The following is a 25,165-nucleotide window of genomic DNA, read 5'->3' on the forward strand; positions in this document are numbered from 1 at the left end:
TAACTTTACTCCATTTACCAGATCATTAATAACTGAACTGAAAAGAATTGGACTTAGTACTGACTAGTGATGATCATAATCTGCTATTTATAATTATGCTACATTTTACATAACATTTCACAATAACTTTCTTATGTAATTACAACTTGGAAATTCAATTGATTTCCTATAATCCATTCATAATTTTGAGTAATGAAGCATAATTTTGGTACCGACCTTAGCGGTTAATAGGAAAGCCCCCATACATGCTAATGTCACCAATATTGCTACATATGTTAAGGGAAATAGTGGGAATAAGTCCCACATTTTTTTTCAAAAAGACCGATTTTAAAAATGGAAATCGATTTTAAAAATGGAAAGGAAAATGTTTTTTAGCTCAGAAATGACAAAAATGAGTTTCTCAAAAACTACAAGATCTTTTTGAAAGATTATTTTTTTTGTCTTGTTTCCACCATTCCCCATAAAATACTTATATATATGTCAGGGCATGCAAAGGTTACATGAAATTGCGAAATTATGGTTACAAACAAAATTAATTACGACTGTTCCCAACATTTTGTATTGTAATTGTGAATAACGATGAAAAATTATGATTATGCGAAATTCGTGTTTATCCCTAGTAGAGATGGCCTGAACGGTTCGCCGGCGAACGGTTCCCGGTGAACTTTGATGGTTCGCGTTCGCGGAGAACCGGGAACTTTTGCAGAAGTTCGATTCCCCGATAGTGCATCATTAGGGTCAACTTTGACCCTCTACATCACAGTCAGCAGGCACAGGGTAGCCATTCAGGCTACACTCCCTCCTGGAGGCCCCCCCCCCCCCTTCCCTGATAAAAGGCAGGCAGCATCAGGCTTTTCACTCACTCATGTGCCTGCAGTAATTAGAGAAGGGAGAGCTGCTGTGCAGAGACCTAGAGCGAAAGCTTAGTTAGGCTCTTGCAGACTTGTTAGCTTGCTCCACACACATGGGGGGGGGGGCACACCCAAGATAATAAGGTCGTTGCTTCATTGTGGACAGACCAAATTTGATTAGCTGGACAGTCACTGTTGTTCTATCATTGAGCTACCACAGCCCAGCGACCATATGGGCTTGAAAACCGCCACGGCCTGCACTCTCGCCATGGTGCGCACCAGTCCAGCATAACTGTCACTACACAAACAGCTGTTTGCGGTGCGTTACACAGTGAGTTTGGTGTGTCAGTGTGAAGCAGTACACTAATTACACTCCCTGATTGATGTATACACATGCAAGATGTTTTAAAGCACGTTAGGCCTGCAATTTAGCATTCAATGTGATTTCTGCCCTTAAAATGCTGCTTTGCATCAAATCCAGATTTTTCCCCGGGACTTTTGGTGTCTATCCCACTCCGCCATGCCCCCGTCCAGGTGTTAGACCCCTTGAAACATCTTTTCCATCACTTTTCTGGCCAGCATAAGTGTTTCTAGATTTCAAAGTTCGCCTCCCCATTGAAGTCTATTGCGGTTTGCGACAGTTCGTGCGAATCAAACTTTTGCGGAAGTAAAATCGGAGGTTCGGGCCATCTCTAATCACTAGTACTGACCCTTGCAGGACACCCCTGCTAATAGTTTCCCATTTAGAGTATGACCTGGTTACCACCACTCTTTGCTTTATGTCTCTTAAAGTGGATTTGAGATGAAAAACTAACTATAACAAGTAACTTGTCTATATATCTTATCTAAAGTTTAGATAGTTTACACAGTAAATCTAGCTGCAAACAGCTTCAGCAATATATGATTATTTCTTCCTGTGATACAATGAGAGCAGCCATATTCTGCTTGTCATTACACAGGCAAGCTGCTCTGCATCTCCACCCCTCAGCCTGTGAAAACTCCACCTCCCTCTCCTCGTCTCTCCTCCCCCTTGCCTCTGAAATCTCTGGCTGGTAACGGCTCCTCCTCCTCCTTTGGGAAAATCCTCCTCCTCCCCAGACTGAGCTCCCATGAGCACTTGCTACATGGGACTCATAGGCGCTGGAGGAGCTGTGGGCGAGGCTTGTTTGGTTTATAGGGAATTAGGGTATTAAAACAAAAAAAAGTATTTGGCTTGAGGAATGCCCTATAGATAAATGTAAGGGAGCAATAATGCAATGCGTAAAAGCTTATCTCGAATACACTTTAACCAATTATCTATCCACCTACACACATTTTCCCGTAGTCCCTGTATTCCTAGCTTCTTTGCCAGGTCGTTGTGGGGAACAGTGTCAAAAGCCTTTGCAAAGTTCAAGTTTACTACATCTATTGCTTTCCCAAGATCTACCGTAAATTTGCATTCACTATTTCATAAAGTCATAGCCACGCTCAGATGTGACTCTATAGAGGGCTGCCTTTCCAATGCCCTTGCCGAACGCTAGCAAGCACCCAGCTGGTGAACAGGATGGGCAGTCAGGCTGTTAAAGGGGACTTAGAATTGAATAGTGTAATAAGTTAGGATCTTTTGTCTGTTATTATTGCTGTCTATGTACTCATTAGACAGATTTTCTTTCACTTTCTATTCCTGGGATCTTCATAGAGTTTGTGACTTTCATTTCAAAACTGGGAACAGGAAAATAGGGATAGCCTTACAAACTAATCAGGGATTATCAGAGATTATGGGGACAGATTTACACCAGCGTTAACTAATCATCGTTGATGCGGGTTGGAGCCTGACATGATTAGGCTCCCATTTTAAACTGAAATTTTCCTGATAGTGAAAGTACCATGGGTCTCCCATGAAAGGCTGAGGAACGCTGCAAGTGGCTTCATGGTGATGGCTTACCACAAGGATTTTATGCAGTATCCTAAAAGAAAACTAAAAGTCCTTATCAAACACTGTAAAGTACAAATTTGCCTTCTTAAAGGGAAGGTCCAAGCAAAAAAAAAAAATGAGTTTCACTTACTTGGGGCTTCTACCAGCCCCATGTAGCCATCCTGTGCCCTCGTAGTCACTCACTGCTGCTCCAGTCCCCCGCTGGCAGCTTTCTGACCTCGGAGGTCAGGGCCACATTGCATACACTTTTACGCATTCCAGCTAGTGCAGGAACAAAAATGTACGCGTTGCACCACTAACGCGTAAAAATGTATGTGTTAATGTTCCTGCACTAGCGGGAATGTGTAAAAATGTACGCAATTCGGCCCTGACCTCCGAGGTCAGAAAGCTGCCAGCGGGGGACTGGAGCAGCAGTGAGTGACTACGAGGGCACAGGATGGCTGCATAGGGCTGGTAGAAGCCCCAGGTAAGTGAAACTCATTTTTTTTTTTTTGCTTGGACCTTCCCTTTAAATACAAGTATTATCTTCCGCAGCGCTTTGCAGGGTGTACATAGTCATGTCACTATCTGTCCCTCGGAGGGGCTCGCAATCTAATCCCTACTATACTCATATGTCCAGCATATATATCTGTTATAGTCTAGGGACAATTTTAGGGGGAAGTTAAAGGAACTCTATCAAACCATGTGCTCTAAAATGACAATGTACAAATAATGTCTAAGTATCTGTGTAAACATTTTCCTACTTTTCATGTTAAGTATCAGAGACTAAAACTTTAATTCATTGTGTGTAGGTTTTAGCTACGTTTGGAATGTCTCATTTGCAGAGGTATGAATCTGTAAGAATCTCTGCAACCTGACATGCTGAGAACAGTGTAATATTGAAGCAGACTACTTGACAGGCTTTTCTTTTCATATATCAGGTTTCACACACACAATTACAGATGTTTATGTTGCACATAAGATACATTTCCTCTGCTCACTGTGAGAGAAAGCTCTGCCTGTCTCTGACTGAGATCTCTGCACACATAGGGCTCGATTCACAAAGCGGTGCTAACCCAGTTAGAGACTTTAGGCATGATAACCATTGCACCACGCTGGTGAAAAGCCAGTTTAGGTGTGATAAGTTTAGGCATAATAAGTTTAGGTGTGATAAGTTTAGGCATGATAAGTTTAGATAAGTTTAGATTGCTTGCAAAGTCCTGCACGGAAAGCAGTGCCATTAAACTTTATACGAAGTGCACCAGACTTTGCTAGCGCAAAACTTTTGATCAGCTGTGCACTGCGGTGCTAACCCAGTTGGCGCTTAAACTTATCATGCCTAAACTTATCACACCTAAACTTATCATGCCTAAACTTATCACGCCTAAACTTATCACGCCTAAACTTATCACGCCTAAACTTATCACACCTAAACTTATCACACCTAAACTTATCATGCCTAAACTTATCACACCTAAACTTATCACACCTAAACTTATCACACCTAAACTTATCACACCTAAACTTATCATGCCTAAACTGCGTTTAGGCATGATAAAGGGCTTTTCACCAGCGTGCTAACTGTTAGCACCGCTTTGTGAATCAGGCCCATAAAGGGCTTTTCACCAGCGTGCTAACTGTTAGCACCGCTTTGTGAATCAGGCCCATAGGGCCTGATTCACAAAGCGGTGCTAACAGTTAGCACCCTGGTGAAAAGCCCTTTATCACGCCTAAACTCAGTTTAGGCATGATAAGTTTAGGTGTGATAAGTTTAGGTGTGATAACTTTAGGCATGATACGTTTAGGTGTGATAAGTTTAGGCATGATAAGTTTAAGCACCAACTGGGTTAGCACCGCAGTGCACAGCTGATCAAAAGTTTTGCGCTAGCAAAGTCTGGTGCACTTCGCATAGAGTTTAATGGCGCTGCTTTGCGTGCGGGACTTTGCACGCTATCTACACTTATCTAAACTTATCACACCTAAACTTATCACACCTAAACTTATCACGCCTAAACTGGCTTCTCGCCAGCGTGGTGCAATGGTTATCACGCCTAAAGTCTCTAACTGGGTTAGCACCGCTTTGTGAATCGAGCCCATAGAGTTAATGATGCACTGTGAAGGGAATCCCCTCCTCCCCTCATGGCTGAGTCTGCCATCAGAATTTAAGCAGACTGCAGTCAGAAAAGTGTGAAAGGGATTAGACAACAGTAAATAGAGAGATAAGGATTCAGATGTATACAGCAACACTTAGCAGCATTTCCCAAACATTTTCTATCTCAGTTGAAAAAATATGTCAATCAATAGTATACCTTTAAATTATCTGTATGTTTTGGGGATGTGGGAGGAAACCAGAGTGTCCGGAGGAAACTAACGCAGACACAATCTGTTTTTTTTTCAAACTTTCAGGTTCACTTTAAAATGACTTGCAACCTGCAATTGAAAAAGTACCAAAAATTGGGTGGAAAAGTACTGCCAAAATTATTGAGTACTTTCCTGCTTGCTGAGGCCTTAAAGCAGCAGGGACAGCCATACTATACCAGGAAAAAACAACAACACATATATAAGTAGATAAATATTTGTTTTACTTACATAGCATATGTATTGTGCTGTCCACCTTTTGATTTAACTGAATTGTAAAAGTAAATAAAGAGAATTCTTTTTTTCTCTTTTTATTCCCTCTCACTGAAGTAAATCCTGATGTAATTTTCTCCCTTACTCTTTTTTTTTCCTCCCAGAAACGGCACTGTCACCTGTGGCTTGCTTTGTAAGCAAAAATAAGCACAGCATATATCGTATTTCAGCAGCTCACTGAACTGCCCTCAGCCAATCAGGGAGGAGCAGGAATGTGGGAGGGGAGATGACAAACTTCCTTATAGAAGCCAGGCTGACTGAGAAGATTTATTACAGCAGAAACCTTTCTGATTAGATTGGAATGCTTGCATTGCAGGGTAAGGTTGCAAGCTGCATAAAGAACACAGTGCAGTGGGTAAATGGAATTTGATTATATGGCTGACAATCCCACTTTAAATGCATTCCATTTACAATGTGAAAATATCACGTAGGAGAAAACCCAGGAGAAGAGTGACCTGTATCTGGTCCTATGTCTCGCATACATGTGTACACTCGCTTTCACCTTTATCTGATTGATGTCAGATCTGAATATTGCTCGGATATTTTGCTCTAGTAGGATCTGAAGTGAAAAATGTGTGGTGTGTAGCAACCATAAGATATGCCATAAATACCCAATTCTATGTAGACAGTATGTCTGGTACACACCATGCACTATGATGACTTCCTCCAGTGCAAAATAGAATAACCAATATTCGTCACAAAAGGACAGTTTAGATTAATGCAACTTATTTATTTATTTTTCCAGCTATAAACTAGGAAATGCCTCTGGAGCTGCTGATTTATAACATAGCAACGGTCTTTAATTACACAGAACCGTATATCCAGCTTATAGTCAGTGACAGGCTTTAGGATGGTTCACCAGGCACTGCAGATATAGTCAACTGCTCAGCATGCATTGAATAATTGTTTATTGATATGACTCCTTCTAGGATACAAAACCCTCCTGAAGTGCTTGTCTGGCATGTTCTGCAACCGGGAGCTTATTGGAATTATGGGACCCTCTGGGGCAGGAAAATCCACACTAATGAACATTCTGGCTGGATACAGGTAAGTAACACTTGTTACCTTGACATTGTTTTTGAAGCGGACCTGAACTCTTGCACAGGAGAGAAGGAGAACACAGAGATATCCACCCTGTGTCCACCCTTCATATGTTTATGAAGAACAGACTCATTCTCTCTTCTCAGCAAGTAATGACCTAGTGTAATTTGATCTCCCAGCTGTCCTGCCACGTCTTCTGGGTTGATAGCTAATAGGTAAACACAGGATGTTAACCCTTTCTGTGCTCCCAGAAAACCAGGAAGTAAAAACACTGCAGCATCTCTGAGGAGCTCGATAAGCTGTAACAAGGAAACACTTTTCTGTAAAGGTTATTAGGCTGTTGCTTATCTTTTAGAACAGAGAGGTAGTTCTGAGGTCATGTCCACTATAAGGATATGTTGTGCATGATGCATAATATATATATATATATATATATATATATATATATATATATATATATATATATATATCAGTCTCTACAAAATGGAGAGCTAGGACCATCATTTCAATATTTATTCATCATGTTGCCATTCTTTAATGTGAGGTATTATGCCAGCTTGCAGAGCTTTTGGGGTCTGTCAAAGTTATTCTGCAGCTTGCGATAATCATAAACTATGGGAACCTATGTAAATAGATAAATATATAATGCAAATAGAAATGGTCAGTGAGATGCAAATGAGCCCAGCTTGCATGCAGATCTCATGCAAATTGTATGCAGCTTGGAATTGGGCCAGTCAAATATTCTGACAATTTTGATCTGAAGACATAACAACGGAGCTTTGCAAGCTTTCAAAACTTTACATATCTTCTTCTGGCATGATCCCGAACTGGATCATGCAAGCTTGCAAGGAAATATAGTTATAGTCATTAACCACTTGAGGATCCACGCTACGCTTATATATGCCCCGCAAAACTTCACTTCAGGCTCAGGGGCGTAGATATGTGCATTGTTTACTTTATGCTGCCACTCACGATCACCACGTGTCTCTAGTCAGCATTCGCCGCAATCCTGTCCCTCCGTGGTTGCGGAATGGATAATGTCTGTTTCTATCCCCAATCACTGTGTGTGTGATGTTGCCGGAAGCTCTGTTTTTAAAACTACAACCCGACAGAAACAAATGTAAACACTTAGTTCTGTGTTATATTTATTCAACACAGAACTCAGTGTAGCAACATCTTGTGGCTAAAAAGTAAAAATACATCCAAATACACTAATACACTAATCCATATAAAAATTAATTTTTTTTTTAATTATTTTAAACCCCTTCCTCCCCTTCCCCACAGTTACCAAAATAAAACACTAAAAAAAAATTACACAATTTAAAAAATATATATATAAATAGTTACCTTGGGGACTTTTTTTTAATATGTTTATCATGAGGGTATATTACTGTGGCTTTTGTAAATAAAGGCTTGTAACTATTATTATAATATAATAAATACTAAACAGAAAAAAGACACCTTTATTTCCAAATAAAATATTATCGGCATACGTTGTACTAGGGACACAATTTAAATGTTGTAATAACCGGGACAAATGGGCAAATAAAATGTGTCTGTTTCATCATCAATAGCACATTTTATTTTTAAACTGCAATCGCTAAAAGCTGAGAAATTGTGAATTTTTTTCATTTTTTTTCTTCTTCTTCCCTCCAAAATGCATATAAATAAAATAATTCTTAGCAAAAAGTACTGCCCAAAGAAAGCCTAGTTTGTCCCGCAAAAAAATAATATATACATAATTTCAGTGTGATAAGTATCAAATGTCAAATGAATGGGAGGAGTGTGATGTGAAAATTGTTCTGGTTTTGAAGGGGAAGAAACCTGTAGACCTGAAGTGGTTAAAGATATTACCTTAACAACTTTTCTTGTTATGTCTTCAGATTTTCTTTGTGACTAACACAGGACCACAACTGTCAATTTTGATTGGCCTAATTCTATGGGGCATACAATCTACACATAATTTGCATAGAAGTCAGAATTATTTCTATGTGATCCACTATTTCCTAAAGTGAACCCAAGATGAAAGAAAACTGATAAGATAAACAATTGTATTTATCCTCCTAGTCCTAAAAAATGACTTATTTTTATATTTGCCATGGTTTTGTTTTATATTTAAACATTTAAAAATTAGATTGAATGTTTTATTGTCTCTGCTCAGTGGCAGCCTATTAAGTGTCCCTAAATGAAAACACATGAAGTATTGGCTCGTGCTCTCAGATGTTGTATTCTGCCAGGAAAACTTGTATGTCTGTAATTTGCTTATCTGTGATGTTTACTATATTCCCAACAAGGTACCAACAAGACAGAAGCTGTCACTTTCATGCCTAAAGGTTAACTCTTTCAGGCAGCAAAATAAACGTAGTGAAACAGCCTGCTTGTTAATATGTTCTGCACTGTACATACACATGTTTATCTCATCACGCAACATGATGCCTTGGGTACACTTTAATGCAGACCTCTGGCCCCTGGAAAATATGATGCCACCTTCAGGTGCTGTTACAAATTGCAGTAATGTGTTGCTGTTAATAATGAAAATGCATAATGCTAGTGTCATTTTAAAACTTTGATAGCTATGCTGTGAAGTCCCTTTTTTAATGCCTTCCCTAAAGTGGATCACTGTATTAAAATAGGGGAAAGCATTTTCATTGCCATGATCCTGGATAAATATTTCACTTCCCTAATGCCGTGTGGTGCTCTCAAGCCTGATCCTAGCAGGCAGTCTGCACATATTACCTGATGGATCTGCATCTGGTTCATGCTTGTCCATCCAACAAACCACTGATGCCTATGGTTGTCATTAGCATGGCCATGAATAGGAGAGCAGTCATTTTCTAATTGCACTACTAGAGTTACCTATAGACTGCAGAGGACAGTGGCACGGTGGGATCACAATCTTTTTCACTAGTCATAATGGCCTCAATTCACTAACCTTAACTCCTGTCTTTAATAACTCTTCTGAGCTGTTTTACAGTTATCACCATGGTGATATAATTGTGATAACTGTAAAACAGCTCAGAAGAGTTATTAAAGACAGGAGTTAAGGTTAGTGAATTGAGGCCATTATGACAATGTTTCAGAGCCACGTAGGACTCCTTTATCAAGGCAATGTTTGCTGGGAGGCAAAGATCTGTCTGCTGCTGTGCAAAAGTTCCTGCAAAGGAAGTGGGAGTCTGACTCCTCAAACACTCGCAGAGAGCGATGTGTGTTGTCTGGGATCAGCAGCAGCAGACAACACACATCGTTCTCTGCGAGTGTTTGAGGAGTCAGACTCCCACTTCCTTTGCAGGAACTTTTTCACAGCAGCAGACAGATCTTTGCCTCTGAGTAAATATCACCTTGATAAAGGGGTCCTATGTGGCTCCGAAACATTGGCCATATTTTTTACATGGAACCAATAAAGATTAACTTTGGGTGTGCCAGCTCTTTTCCTTGTTGAATACTGCATAGTGGGCTCTTTTCAGCTGTTGCACTCCCCTTAAAGACTATGGGCTTGATTCACAAAGGGGTGCTAACTGTTTAGCATGGGTGTGTTAAACAGTTAGCACGTGAAGTGCCGTGCGCGGACTTTTGCGCGCGCAAAGTGCCGCGATTCGCGCGATAGCGGACTTTTGCGCGCGCAATTTGGCGGCAAATTGCACGCACAAAAGTCCGCGATCGCGCAAATCACGGCACTTTGTGCGCGCAAAAGTTCGCGAACGGCACTTCACATGCTAACTGTTTAACACACCCGTGCTAAACAGTTAGCACCGCTTTGTGAATCAAGCCCTATGGGTTTGATCCTTTAGTGAGTGCGAGACAATACTACCAATGTGATGGTCATAATGACAGTCTCCATCAGCATCCAGAAAGGACACATCTCAGAGGTCACATTGCAGTCACATTAGAGACTCAAGGCTGCATGCGGAAAGGATTAGGGTTGCACATGTTAGGTTCGCTAACGGAGGAAATGAGTAATAGCTATTGAGCTTTATAAAGCTGGGGACACACTGCAGATAGGCTAACAAAGCTGTACACTGTGGGGTACGTCAGAGCTTTGGATCCACTTCAGGGAACACAGGAAAATTGGAAACACTCCACAGCTGGCCAGATAATGCTACAAGGTGGTTACACACCTGGCAAAAACATTGAACATACTGCATGGGACACACTGAATGAGGTCCTGCAATCTTGGAGGCACATTTTGAGGGACCTGAAAATCTGTTGCAGCCCAAATACTGACTGGGTTATAGAGGATCAAATACTTATTTCACTCAATGGCCTCACTTCACTAAGCTTATCTCCTGTCTTTAATAACTCTTCTAGAGTTGTTACCATGGTGATAAGGCATGTAGTATTCAGGAAACATTTTACCTCAGGCAAACCTAAAGTTAACTCTTCTGTCTTTAAGTTAACTCTTTAATCCTTAAAATAACTCCAGAGTTAAAGACAGGCTGTTCATTAACTGCGTGTGAAAATAACTACAGAGGAGGTAACTTAACTACAGAGGAGGTAAATGAACTACAGAGGAGGTAACGTAAGGAATGAAGAGATAAGATAACTCTCTTACTAGTGGTGGTAAGTTTTCTCTTGCCTTATTATCTCCAGCATGATCTTAGTGAATTGAGGCCAATGACGTGAAAGTCAATTTATAACTTTTTTTATGTGTTATTTTTTTCCTGGCTTTCTGGTTAATATTCTCTCTTTCTATTAAAATAAAACTACATAAAATTAGAAACTGTTTTTATTGTTAAAAAATAGAAAACCGTTCATTTCTTTGTACATGTTAAAATGTACACTTTTACACATTGTATACATTTTATCTATACCGTACATATATGTGTATAGTGAGATCCTTTTTTGCTGGATTTCAGTTTGTAAACATATAACAGACTCAGCACAGTGTGGATTGATGGTTTTCAATATTCAGAGGCCGGCAAGGGCAAACTAAATTAGCAACATGAACAGGCTGTCCCTTCGCCCAAGAAGGCTGTAATGGAGTCTGATATTTCAAAGAGGTTGTCACAGTGTCAGATAAGAACTGCATAAACCATTGGCTCTCCTATCCTTACTGCATCATATATCAGCAACAGGCCAATTAATGTCTTAAAGGGAACCAGAGCTGATAAAATATAAAAGATTTATACAGATACCAGGTAGACAAGCACCCAACGGGGACAGACGTGTGCTTAAGCGAAAAGACTCAATAGCCCAAATGAGTCAAACGAAATCCAATGCAAAGAATCCACAGCACCACGTCAGTAATGTATAGCTCTTTTATTGTTTAAAATAATAAAGAGATAGCCATAGCAGGATTCTTCGCATTGGATTCTTCGCAAAAGATTTATAGATACCTGGGGCTTCCTCCAGCCCCCTCCGCGCCCCCTCCGCACGGATCGCTCTCATGCCGCCGCCCTCAGTCTTCTACCCCTACGGTACTGGGTCCTGTAACTTCAGCCAGTCGCAGCCAGTCTGCACAAAAAAAAATGCACACTCTACGTATCTCTCCGGCGGCTAAAGTATTACTGAAATGTAAAAATTCAGAAAGTGCTTGTTTTTGTGGAATTTTAATAACATTTGCACTTTTAATGCATATCTAGTTTGTACATTTTGAAGAGACCATACCAAGGCATAAACCACTCTTGGGCAGCAGAGGTTTATGTATTTTTGCTTTCACATGAATCATTTTGTTGCCCAGTTTATTTTTCATTGTCAAGTCATAGAAACGAACTTACAGTAAAAATTATATGTTGATCTTGAGTCACAACCCAGTAACAAGCATACGACTACCCCAGTAAAATTTGAGTCAGAGCAACTGATCTGCATGCTTGTTCAGGGTGTATGGGTCAAAGTATTATACAATACAATACAATATAATAGAAATGCATTTCTATAGCGCTTTTCTCCCATAGAACTCAAAGCACTTAGGCTCTCTCAGATTCAGTAATTGGTAGTAGGATGAAGTATTCACACAACAAAAGTTATTTTTCTGCAAATGCCAAACAGAACAGGTGGGTTTTCAGTCTGGATTTAAACACGTCCGGGGATGGAGCTGTCCTGATCTGTTGAGGTAAGGAGTTCCAAAACGTAGGGGCAGCATGACAGAAGGCTCTGGGACCAAAAGTTTCCAAGTGGACTCTGGGTATGACTAGATTATTAGAACCTGTGGATATGAGAATGCGGGGATTGCTACGCAGCTGCAACATATCTTTCATGTATCCAGGGCCCAGATTATTCAGGGATTTAAATGTCAGTAGGCCGATCTTGAATAGTACCCTCCATTCTATAGGTAGCCAGTGAAGGGAGTGCAGGACTGGCGTTTTGTGGCAGTGACGGCAGCAGTATTCTGTATCAGCTGTAGGCGGTACAAGACCTTTTTTGGAAGGCCAGTGTAGAGAGCATTACAGTAGTCCAGTCGGGATGTAATGAAGGTCGTGGACTAAGGTTGGCAGATCTTCTGGGGGGAATTAGAGACTTAGTATTCCAAAACAAGGTTGCCCAGATGGGGATAATAAATGTCAAAGAAATCCATTAGGATGGGATGATAACAAATTCTATTAAAGACAAATGCACAAAACACATAAAAATGTAAAAACAGGTAAAATAATCCCCTTGGACTGATTATAATCAGTGAGCTGGCTGATATACCAAAAATCAATCAATGCTAATCTTAAATGATGGTCCCTAGGATTGTGCATAATAAAGTGCATAGTGATAATAAGCAGTGACTATAAATTGTTCGAAAGTACATAACATTTATCAAAACACACAAGCTGAAAAAAAAAAAAACCTGTTCCAAAAATATGGCAGTGCTTTAATTGTCATGTCCATTATCTGATCAGTGCAGCTCATGTGCTCATGTAAAAGCTAAACAGCTTTTCAGGCCACTAAATAAACAGTAGGATATGGATTTCAGTATGCAGATAATGCCACACATATTTGAGGTATGCTAGAAGTAAATAGTTAATTTAGAGAGCAGAAACCATTTAATGTGAATTTATATTCTAGGGGGTTAAATCAGGAAGGTTCCCAATACTTTTTTTTTTATCACAAGGCTGCACAAAAGAATGAAGATCATTTTCCATAATTTTGGTAGCAATCATGACATTAAAGGAATACTTAAGGGAAACAAAAAAAAATGACATTTACTCACCCGGGGCATCACTCAGCCCCCTGAAGCTGGATGGTGCCCTCGCAGCCCCGCTCCGATCGTCCTGTCCCCGCCGGCGGCTACTTCCGGGTTCGGCGACAGCCGCCGACAGGCTGGGAATGCGGCTGATTTTCCGCGTTCCCACTCGCTATATGCTGCTATAGCGTATATAGCTACGCTATAGCAGCATATAGCGAGTGGGAACGCGGAAAATCAGCCGCGTTCCCAGCCTGTCGGCGGCTGTCGCCGAACCTGGAAGTAGCCGCCGGCGGGGACAGGATGATCGGAGCGGGGCTGCGAGGGCACCATCCAGCTTCAGGGGGCTGAGGGATGCCCCGGGTGAGTAAATGTCATTTTTTTTGTTTCCCTTAAGTATTCCTTTAAAGAGAATCTGTATTGTTAAAATCGCACAAAAGTAAACATACCAGTGCGTTAGGGGACATCTCCTATTCCCCTCTGTCACAATTTTGCCGCTCCCCGCCGCATTAAAAGTGGTTAAAAACAGTTTTAAAAAGTTTGTTTATAAACAAACAAAATGGCCACCAAAACAGGAAGTAGGTTGATGTACAGTATGTCCACACATAGAAAATACATCCATACACAAGCAGGCTGTATACAGCATTCCTTTTGAATCTCAAGAGATCATTTGTGTGTTTCTTTCCCCCCTGAGGGGGGAGTGCATAGCAGAACCACAACACTGAAGAACTTGGCAGCCTTCCAGACACAGGCTGACAAGTCTGACAAGGGAAAGATACATTGATTTATTACAGAGACCGTTATAGTACAAAGTGCTGCAGTAAGCCAGAACACATTAGAATAGCTTTTTGAACTTGTAGGATGATAAAAAACAGGATGCAATTTTTGTTACGGAGTCTCTTTAAAGCATTTATATTTAGCAGATTTTAAATTAGATTGCATTTATGGATATTTGTCTGGCAATGCTTCTAGAAGCACTTACTTTTCTCACTGTAAATAGTTTTGACCAGGAATACTTACTGTAGTTGCCATAATAGCTAACCAAATAATTTCACACTTATGAATTTGATGTATTGTAAAATCAGATCTTTCATTTTCCGTGGACATAAAATGAACCTGAACCAAGTAAATTTTTTTTAAAATAAACATGTACCGTCCAATCTAAAAATCTGACTAGTTTACATCTGCACTGTACCTGCCAGGTTTTTACTACATATTTCTGTCTGCTTATCCTGCTTGTTACTGACCCAACCTGTCCTTCTCTACCTGTCAATCTTGTTTACTACATAGTTACTGTCCTGGCGTGTCTAATAACTGTATATCTTCCTACTGATTTTGATTGCTACCAGGAACTAACCCAGCCTGTCTATACCTCTTCTTGCTGATTATTTGTTGCTTATCCTGTCAGCTTATCCTGCTTGTTACTCTAGTCTAATTCTCTACCTGCTGAAATGCATATTAGGTGGTTACTGACCCAGCCTGTCTATTTGTCTTACTTATGTCTCTGCCTGTTGTTCTTGACTGTTAACTAGTTACTAACCTGGCCATATCTCTGCCTATCAAACACCTGTTGCAGAGCCTACCTGGTGATACTGCTGGTTATTACATATTTACTGACCCTGCCTTCTGACTTATTCTCTGCCTGGTGATCCCATGTATTATCCATTTACCATCCTGGCATATCTGGTTATGTTTCTGCCTTTTCATATTGACTGTTAACCAGTTACTAACCTAGCCTATCCATATGTCTCTCTCTACCTACTGAACATCTGCCTCTGATTCTGCCTGCTGAAAAACAAAAATAACATCTAACGTTAGCTAATCAGAGGCAACTTATTTTGAGTGTTTTTTTTTTTTATTTTTTGATTGCTAAGTACTACAAATGAAAAGGTAACACCACTTTAGTACTAAATGTTTCATAGTGTACTGTATGTCATCAGTACACAAGCCATTTTTAACAACTGAATAAAACCTTTTCATATCAACCTGGAGCTGCTATAATAACCTTTTACTGCAAGAAGGAAAAATCGCTGGAAACCATGACAACATTATTTAGTATTGTTTAAAGAACATTACAGAGTTTTCAGTTCCCCGCTGTTTTTTCACTAGAAGTCTATACAAAGCACAGATTCAAATTACATAGATCCTTCCCAGCTCCTTCAGTGTGTGCCGCGGTCTCATTACATATGGCAGGAATAATATTTTTTGGACTATTAGACGCTATTGACCATAAGACTCATCTAAGTTTAGAGGACAAAAACCAGGGAAAACAATATATACTAAACCTGGTGCATCCATGGTGAAGGGGCATCTTGTGCATTATGCCCCTTTTGTACCTCATGACCCCTTGTACCTCTGGTCTCTCCCTGTTGTCCTCTGTACCCCTTGTGTCCTCCTGTGTCCTCCTCTACGCCCCTTTGTCACCCTTGTGTCTTCCTCTATTCCCCTTTGTGTTCCCCTGTGTCTTCCGTTTTGTGTCCTCCTGTGTCTCCCATGTGTCCGCCTCTGTCCTCCTTGTGTCCTCCTCTATGCCCCTTTGTGTCCTCCATTAGTCCCCGTTGTCACAGACCGCTAGGCCGGTCAGCGGGTGGGTCAGTCGATCAGCGTCAGAAATCCTCTCACACGGTCATTTGTTCATCACGAAGGGTAACCCGCGTTCGCAATTTGATGAACTGACTCGCAAAGGGAGCGTTCTGATACCAACCGACTCACCACACACAAATACAATTCAAAGATCTGCCACCAAGCGAGTTGCACAGCCCGCTACTGTAATTATACTAGGATTTGGAGAACGCTCTATTAACCCCTTGCGGTATACAGGAATCTGGGTCAGATCTGACTATCTGAGCCGGATTCACGCATACGGGTTAAAACCGTTAGTCTCAGCCAGCTGGCCTGTGGTATAGGTGACCAGCTGTTGAGGGGTGCTATCCCTGGGGTTGGAGCAAGGAGGGGGGGCTGCAGCGCCTCCTGCTTGCTCCGAGCTCAGGCGCTTAGCAGTGCTGCTGCGAGTCACTGCTAACACAGGTATAACATCAATATCACCATCATTGTCATCATTTACATTAGTTACACATATATTGAGAGCATCATTGTCAAGTTCTGTAGTAGAAAAGCCAGGATTGGATGGCTGTACATTCAAACCCAGTACCTCTGTAGAAGGTACTACCACATCCCCTCCCCTCTCCTGTTCAGTCCCAAGGGTGCACAGTACCTGAGGGTTGGCAGGGGTTTCCCGTTGGCTGGCGGCAGGCTCATAATACGACACTAACCTGCCCAGGTCAGTTCCCAGCAACACGGGAACAGGGATATTATCCCAAATGCCGACTACTTTCTCTTGGGGGCCTACACCCCAGTCGATCTCCACACGAGCCTGGGCAATGTGGGAAAGGGTGCCCCCCACTCCTGTGAGGGTGAGGTGCTTGTCAGGGATAATGTCCTTTTCCGCAACAAGGTGGGAACGAATCAAGGTGATGTCGGCGCCGGTATCTCGGAGGCCAGTGACAATCTGGTCGTTCACCCGTACAAGCTGATGGTTATCGGAGCTGCGATGGGTGCCCTCCTTGCCGACAACCAGAGCCGATGGGGAGGAAAAGGGGTTGCTAGGCAGCCTCTGACTAGGCCCTGGCGCTGTCATCTTTGCCTTTGGACAGGCGGACTTGAGGTGTCCTCGATCGCCACACTGGTAGCACTTGGGGACATAGGTCGCATCAGACGAATGAACAGCAGGTGCAGCTGCCAGCCTCTGTGGCTGTGGGACCCGATTCCCACGGTTCGCAGGGGGAGGAGAGCTGGGTTGCATAGGTCTCCCCCCTCTCCAGCTCTGGACTGGAGGTTTGCGGCTGTCCGGCACACGGGTGGCCACAAAAGTGTCTGCAAGTTCTGCGGCAGCTTTGGCGGATTCAGGCATCCGCTCCAAGACAAACTGCCGGACATCTGGAGTGCAGCAGTTCAGCAACTGCTCCTGCACGATGAGGTCCTCCAGACCTTGGTGAGAGTCCTTTTTGAGGCCCCGCGACCACTGCCTGAACACGGTCAGCAGGCGACTCTCCAGGTCGGTGTAAGAGTCGGTGTGGCCTTTCTGCAGGGAGCGAAACTTTTTGCGATAGACCTCTGGGGTCAGCTGGTATTTGGCGATAATCGCAGCTTTTATCGCCTCATAGTCATTGTCTTTCTCAGCGGGTAAGTCCACAAACGCCTCAAGCGCTTTGTCCTGCAAGTTGGGTGTCAGATATCTCGCCCACTGCTCCTGGGGCAGATGATGCTGACGGCAAGTCTTTTCAAATGAGTGTAAATAAGTGTCCGGGTCGGTTCCCTTCTCCATTTTTGGGAACTTAAATTTGGGAGTCCCAAACGGGCCTGCTGTGGGCCGTGGTTCCGGAGAACTTTGCGAGGGATTTTGGCCTTGCGCTCGCAGGTTGGCCATTTCAAGGTCATGTCTGCGTGCGGCTGCTCTCTCCTCGCTTTCCGCTTCTCTCTCAGCAAACCACCGGCGCTCGGAGGCTTCCCGTTCTGCCTGCTCCCGGCGTTCTGCCCGGTCAGCGTTTTCTCTGACAAATCTGCATGTACAGATCAGGATTTGTCTCCAACAGCCTTTGTAATCCAGGTTGCATTCCAGCATCAGGAACACAGAACAGGTTGGCATGGGCGGGCTCCTGCCGGCCACCATGCTCCTCAGCAGTTACAGCGACCGGTTCAGACGTGGTCCCGTTTTCCTCTGGGTCTGGAAGTGGGTTGCTTTGCTCCAACCGCTCACTTTCCTCTGCCCCAGTTACAGCACCGTCTGAACCAGGAGTGTGCTCTCCCAGCATCTGCTCCGGCTGGGTATCCAGTCGCAATAAGTTGTCGATCAATTGCGCTTTCTTTTTTCTATACGTCATAATGCCTTTTTCCTCACACAAGTTTACTAGGTCTGCCACTGACATTTTCTTGTATCTTGCTACAGCCATTTTTGCCAAATAAAAGATAGGATAGGGGGGCGCTAGTGAGGCGCTTACTGAAGTGGATGCACCTTCACTGAGCTCCTGCTTCCCAGCTTGACTGCCGCAGCAATACTGCACCGATCGGGGCAAGACATACATCCCCGGATTGCTTAGGACTCTAGGAATGCTTGGGTCCCCTCGACATTACCCCATCCGAAGCCGTTCTTCCAATAGACCCCTTCTTTCGCCGCTCAGCTTCAAGAGAAGATTCTCCAAAATGGCCGACAAGGCCCAGACAGAGGAAAAACCTGCAAGCCCAGCGTCAGAAGCTGGGTCTCATCCTGACAGCCCAACCACTTCAGGCCCTTCCCAGAGGTATGCACAGGCCCCCGCACGCTCAGAGACCCCAAAACGAGGATCCCAAATCTCCCCAAAGGCCCTGGTAAGTCAGGCCGCGCGGGCCGCCATGCAGCCGAAAAATACGCATGCCGCAGTAAAAAGTACGCCTGCTAATACCAAAAGTACGCATGCTACACATGCCGTTACGCATCCAGCACAGAAAAGTACGCATGCCGCCCGCACTGAAAGTACGCGTCAAGGGCAAGAAAGTACGCATCCCGCGAACGAACGTACGCATGCAGGGCAGGCCAAAAGTACGCATCAATACCATGACCATACGCATTCTAGCCCTGAAAATACGCGTTCATCGCCTGAATATCCAAGCTCACCACAAGCAGAGGCATTACCATTAGGAATGTCCTCTGACCAACTGATGGCGATGATGAGGACCGTATTCAAGCAAGAACTTCGTGGGGCGGTCAACGAGCTTTCGCAACAGATTGCTGATGTGGGCCAACGGGTTGACCTACTCGAACACCAATCTGACGAGATGGTCAAAGTCATCAATGAAGATAGGCTCAAGATAGATGAGCATGATGAGCGACTAGAGGATGCAGAAGCTAAATTAGAGGACCTAGAGAACAGAAGCAGAAGGTCAAATGTGCGCCTACGAGGACTGCCGGAATCATTTACTGATCTGGAGGCGGTTGCAGCGAATCTGTTCGGAGCCCTTCTACCACAGCTTGATTCCTCACTGCTTCGAGTAGTGCGAATACACCGCTCCCTAGCCAAAATGCGCAATCCAGAGTTGCCAAGAGATGTCATCGCGAAATTCTTCTCGGAGGATATCCGAGATAAGATCCTATTAGCAGCTCGGGGCTTGACATCCCTCCCGGATGTCCCGTCCTCCGTCCAGATCTTTGCTGACCTGACCCCCATGACAATCCTCAAGAGACGCGAGATGAGGCCTTATACCCTGGCGTTGCAACAAAAAGACATCCGCTATAGATGGGGCTTCCCCTTTATGATCACTTTTAAGATTGACAATAAGGTCTTCACTTGCAAGAAGCCTGAGGAGGTCAAGACAATTCTTACGGAGGCCAATATACCCTTCACTTTACCTTCTCCTCCGACTCAACAGCCTAAACCCAGACGTGTGGGACGACTGACCCAGTCATGGAACACAGCACGAGGCTCCTCATCCTACCGTCCAAGAGCCCTTGACATGGACGCAGCTTGATGCCCTCTCTGTAGGACTCAAGAGGACCCATCTCTGGTAGGTCACCGCTGGGAGCTCTGAGGACTAACCCCTTTATGATATGGGTTGCGTTATTCCATTAACACTATTGGATGTCAGATTCTTTTGACCCACACGAGACTTTATTGTTTCCTTAGAATCCTCCTTTCAGAACAGAAGGCCCCTTTATGATGATGGGCTTGACTTCTCTACATCCGCCCTGATATGGGCCATAATTCGAGGTTTAGGATGAATGAACACCCTGGATACCACTCGAATATTATCCTTATTGGTGATGTCTTTTCTTATGTTTATATGGTTGACTAATCATTAGCCTTAGCGATATATTGTTGACATATATGCCCCGATGCCTGGTGTTTAGGTTTTATATATTGTGTTTCTTATAGGTTTTAAGGCAGTTCAAGTTGGGACCACAGTTGTTGTCCCCCAACTCTAGGATGGTGTCTGGAATATGGACCACGCTGATAGCGTGGACCCTTCTTCGGTCATTATCTTTGCACACTTGTGCTAACCCCTTCCCCCCAGCTTATGAACCTGAACTCACAGCAGTTCTCCCTACCCTTAGAGTTGAGAATCGTGTTCCTCTATGTTTTTGCAGCCGATACTTGCCTACCCTGATATCACGCATCCCCGATGTCTTGACCCTTTTTGAGTCAAGTGCTCGTTACTCTACCACTCGGATCTATCATTATCCATGACGAGCACCAAAACCTTTAACCTAATCTCACATAATGTCAGAGGTCTTAACTCTCCTCAAAAACGGAAGAAGGCAATTGTGGAACTGGTGAGATCCTCTCCGGATGTGATATGCATTCAGGAGACGCATTTCACTGATAAGTCCCACCCGAAATTTTTCCACTTACAATATCAGAGAACATTCCTCTCTAACTACCATAAGAAACAAAGAGGAGTCCTGACTATGCTGGCTAATACCTTTCCATTTGAGCTATCGTCACATCTTAATGATGAGGAGGGAACATACAGCATCTTACTAGGCCAACACCAAGATAAAACCCTATGTATTGTCAACATGTACGCCCCCCCAGATAGAGCACTTATCATAGCCTCTAAGGTTTCTGATATTCTCTTAACTCTTACATATGATTCCCTTATTTGGGTGGGCGATTTTAATATAGCCCCCAATAATCTGATGGATAGAACGCACCCTGTTAGACCTTCAGACGCCAAAAAAATTACACACTCCTTTGATAACCTCTTGAAATTACATTCCCTTACTGATCTGTGGAGGGAATTCAATGGCAATAAAAAGGGGTATACCCATATGTCGGCACCACACAACTCCTACGCAAGGATTGACCTGGTCCTGGCCTCCTCGCACTTGGTCTCCTCGTTAATATATTCCAGGATACTCCTGTGTCCGTGGTCGGATCACGACCCGGTACTCGCCTCATTTCACTCTCTGACCCCAAAAACACAGAAATCACCTTGGCGATTGAACGAGTCACTCCTATATAACTCAGAGATCTATGAGAAAGTCGAATCTTCCCTAGATGACTATTTCCTCCATAATGCATCTGAAGACATCTCTCCAGCTATGGTATGGTTAGCCCATAAGGCGGTGATTAGAGGCAGCCTCATTCAGATCGCCTCTAAATTTAAGAGGGAACGGAAGGAGGTTTTATCTAATCTGGAATATAAAATACACAAACTTCACCTAGCGAATCAAATTCACCCGACTAAATACCTCCTCAAACAGATACAAGACCTCCAACTTCAGATGGATGTCATATTGAACTCTGAGGTGGAAAAGGCTCTGCGATGGTCTGCTGCAACAGCATATGATCAGATCAATAAGCCCAAAAGATGGTTGGCATCTAAACTTAGGGCCCAGCAGTCTATTAATCGGGTGGTGAAAATCAGAGACAAAAGCGGGAGGATCACCTCTAGCCCAGATAAAATATACGAGACCTTTTCCAATTATTATAAGAATTTATATTCAGACAGTTCCCCTGACTCTTCCCCTCGACTGAGACAGAATTATTTGGCGGACACTACTAGGAAAACAGTTACTGAAAATACCCTCACTATGCTTAATGCTGATATTTCCCAGGAAGAATTACATGACGCAATCAAAAGATCGAAACGTTCAAAGGCCCCTGGACCGGACGGACTGACAGCCCTATACTATAAAAAATATGAGACAACCCTTTCACCCCATCTAATCAAATTTTACAACCACATTATGAAAGGTAATGCCCCTCCCCCTGAATTTTTGTCATCGGCCATTGTTGTGATCCCAAAACCCCAAAGGGACCCACTTCTCCCTAAGAATTATCGCCCTATTTCCCTTCTTGGAGTGGATTATAAGCTCTTTACTTCCATCTTAGCGGAAAGAATAAACAAAATTTTGCCAGCTTTGGTCAATAAGGACCAAGTTGGCTTTATTCCCATGAGACAAGCCCCGGACAATATAAGAAAAATCGTCAATTTGCAGCACCACTGCAAGCGGGCAGCCGTATGTGTGGCCACCCTATCTTTAGATATGGAAAAGGCCTTTGACCTTATAAAGTGGCCATACATGCTGGCTGTCCTACAACAGTATGGAATTAAGGGCAACTACTTAAACGCGATATCAGCTCTTTATTCAGCCCCCTCCGCTGCACTAAAAATGCCTGCCTCCTTGAGGACTACATTTCCAAAACAAAGGGGCACGAGACAAGGATGTCCTCTTTCACCGGCGATCTTTGCTTTGGTAATGGAGCCCCTAGCAGAGAGAATAAGGAGAACATCTGAAATTACTGGGGTCACAATTAAATTCAAGGAGTATAAACTTTCGCTATTCGCGGATGATATTCTCCTGACCCTAACTACACCACATATTTCTATTCCAAAACTCCTCGAGGAGATCGACCACTTTTCGATGTTCTCCGGATTCAAACTGAATCTGGATAAATCGGAAGTAATGATAGCCGACATGCCCCAGAACCAGGCTACAGCATTAGCAAAATCCCTGGGCCTTATTTATCAACCCAAATACATAAACTACCTGGGTATTAAATTAACTGTAGACCCGCAGAAACTATACTCGGCTAATTATCCACCAATGTACGCCAAATTAACAAAAGATCTGGAGACTTGGACTGACTACCCCCTCTCTATGTTAGGTAGAGTGGCGGCGGTCAGGATGACTTTACTGCCCCGACTACTATACCTTTTTAGAACTTTGCCGATTCCCATCACCAAAGGCCCGATACAACACTTACAAACCCTGATCCAACGCTTTATTTGGAGGAACCGGAAGGCCAGGATTAAGTATCTAACCTTAGCCAGGCCCAGAGACCTTGGAGGCCTTAATGCTCCGTTACTCTTTAATTATTATAAAGCTGCCAGACTTACCCAGCTAGCCTGTGTTAATGCCCCTACTGAGACGGCCCCTTTGTGGGTAGAAATTGAATAACAGCTGGTGGCCCCCTTCACCATGGTAGGACTCATGTGGGCCCGTACTATGCCCATCCAGAAAATCTCAAGAGTCTCTCCCATCTCAGCATATGCCTTAAGTTTATGGTCTAGAACTAGGCAACTTTACACTTTGCAATCACCTATCTCACTCATGTCTACCATATTTGGCAACCCGGATTTTCCTTTAGGATTAAAAACAGCGCAATATAAATGGTGGATTCAAAAGGGATTGACTAGAGTGGGTAAATTCCTACTGGCCTTCAAAATGTGCACTCCGAACCATTTTTGCGAGAAATACAGAGTACCTAGGGAGGAGTGGGGCAGACTAGCTGGGATATTTAAATAACTGGATGCCTTAGACCCGCATGGGACGATCCTCACCTACTCCCCGTTCGAGATTAGGTGCAAAAATCGGCCGATTGATAGGGGTTTTATATCGGATACATATGCCATACTCTCTCACCCGGTTCTGGATGGGAAAATTAAGGCCCAGCTGGACTGGGAGAGAGATTGTGGGTTCGAAATAACTGAAACTAGATGGGCCCACTGTTCCACGACTTTAACACGTGGATCCCTATTCTACTCATCCATTGAGACATCCCTGAAGCTGCTTCACAGAGTTTATCTTACCCCATACAAATTAAACCTCTTTAATCCTTCATCTACGGACCTTTGTTTCCGTAAGTGCAATCAAATTGGAGATCTATGGCACACGTGGTGGGCCTGTCCCAAAGCACAAAGATTCTGGAAGGCTATTTGGTCTAAGATCAAATTGATCACGAACCTTCAAACGGATTTAGATCCCTCTGTTATACTGCTTGGAAACAGACCAGCCCCAATAAAATATGCTCTCCACAAATTTATCCAATTTGTAATGGCTCAAGCCAAAAGACATCTGGCACGTAATTGGAGAAAATAATCTCTGTCTGTTGAAGCAGTCTTCGGGGAACTCAATAACACTATGGCATCGGAGCACATAAGGGCCAAAATTTTTGATACTTTAGACAATTTCTATAAGGTATGGGACCTGTGAATCGACTGGCAAGAGAATCTTGGCCTTTCACATGTTCTCCATGTTTTCTAATCTTCGGACCTACTCATAGAGTTCTACGACTCCAGGCCTCTTTATGACATTTCTTCTCCTCTGACAACAAAGAAGATGTCGTTTGGGAATGTGTGAAGGGAGGTGGTGTCTCGGCTGTTTTACCCTGATTGTGAAGCTAAATTAGCTCAACTCGTATCTTTCCCCTTCCCCTTTTTTTTTTCCTTTTCTTTCCCCCTGGACGCTACCTAAGGCATGCTGTGGTATACCCACTCTAGGTGCGTCTCTGGATCCCACCCCCTTTTACCCCTGCCCTTCCTACCTTTCCCCTACCCCCTTCTCTCACCTTCTTCCCTACCCCATAATGCTGATAATAGTAGTGTTAAACAATCAGCGTTATAGTTACGATATATTTCTATGTTCCGATGTTGAATTTTCTGATTGGTGATGGTTTGCTCACATGATAAGCTATTACTTGCTACTCCCCGCATGTGGGGAATATTTGATCGTACTTGTTTTTACTCATGTGACTTTATTTCAATAAACACCCTTGAAACGAAAAGATAGGATAGGAAAAGAGATTGGGGGGGAACTCTGTGCTACACGTTTAGTCTATATAAATGGTAATGCACCGGTTATCGACCACAGATTTTTGATCTGTA

At 43.2% G+C, this 25,165-nt stretch overlaps 1 protein-coding gene across 2 annotated transcripts in view; it reads left to right on the forward strand.

Annotated features, from left to right (window-relative positions):
• The window catches only part of ABCG4 (ATP binding cassette subfamily G member 4), a 113,864-nt gene that overhangs the window by 42,039 nt on the left and 46,660 nt on the right, over positions 1 to 25,165 (forward strand). For both annotated transcript variants that reach the window (XM_068242852.1, XM_068242853.1), the window contains exon 4: positions 6,306 to 6,423. In XM_068242852.1, coding sequence (XP_068098953.1) covers positions 6,306 to 6,423 — 118 coding nt within the window. The remainder of the gene's footprint in view (positions 1 to 6,305; positions 6,424 to 25,165) is intronic.

Source organism: Hyperolius riggenbachi, chromosome 6, assembly GCF_040937935.1.
Source record: "Hyperolius riggenbachi isolate aHypRig1 chromosome 6, aHypRig1.pri, whole genome shotgun sequence".
Lineage (NCBI taxonomy): Eukaryota > Metazoa > Chordata > Amphibia > Anura > Hyperoliidae > Hyperolius > Hyperolius riggenbachi.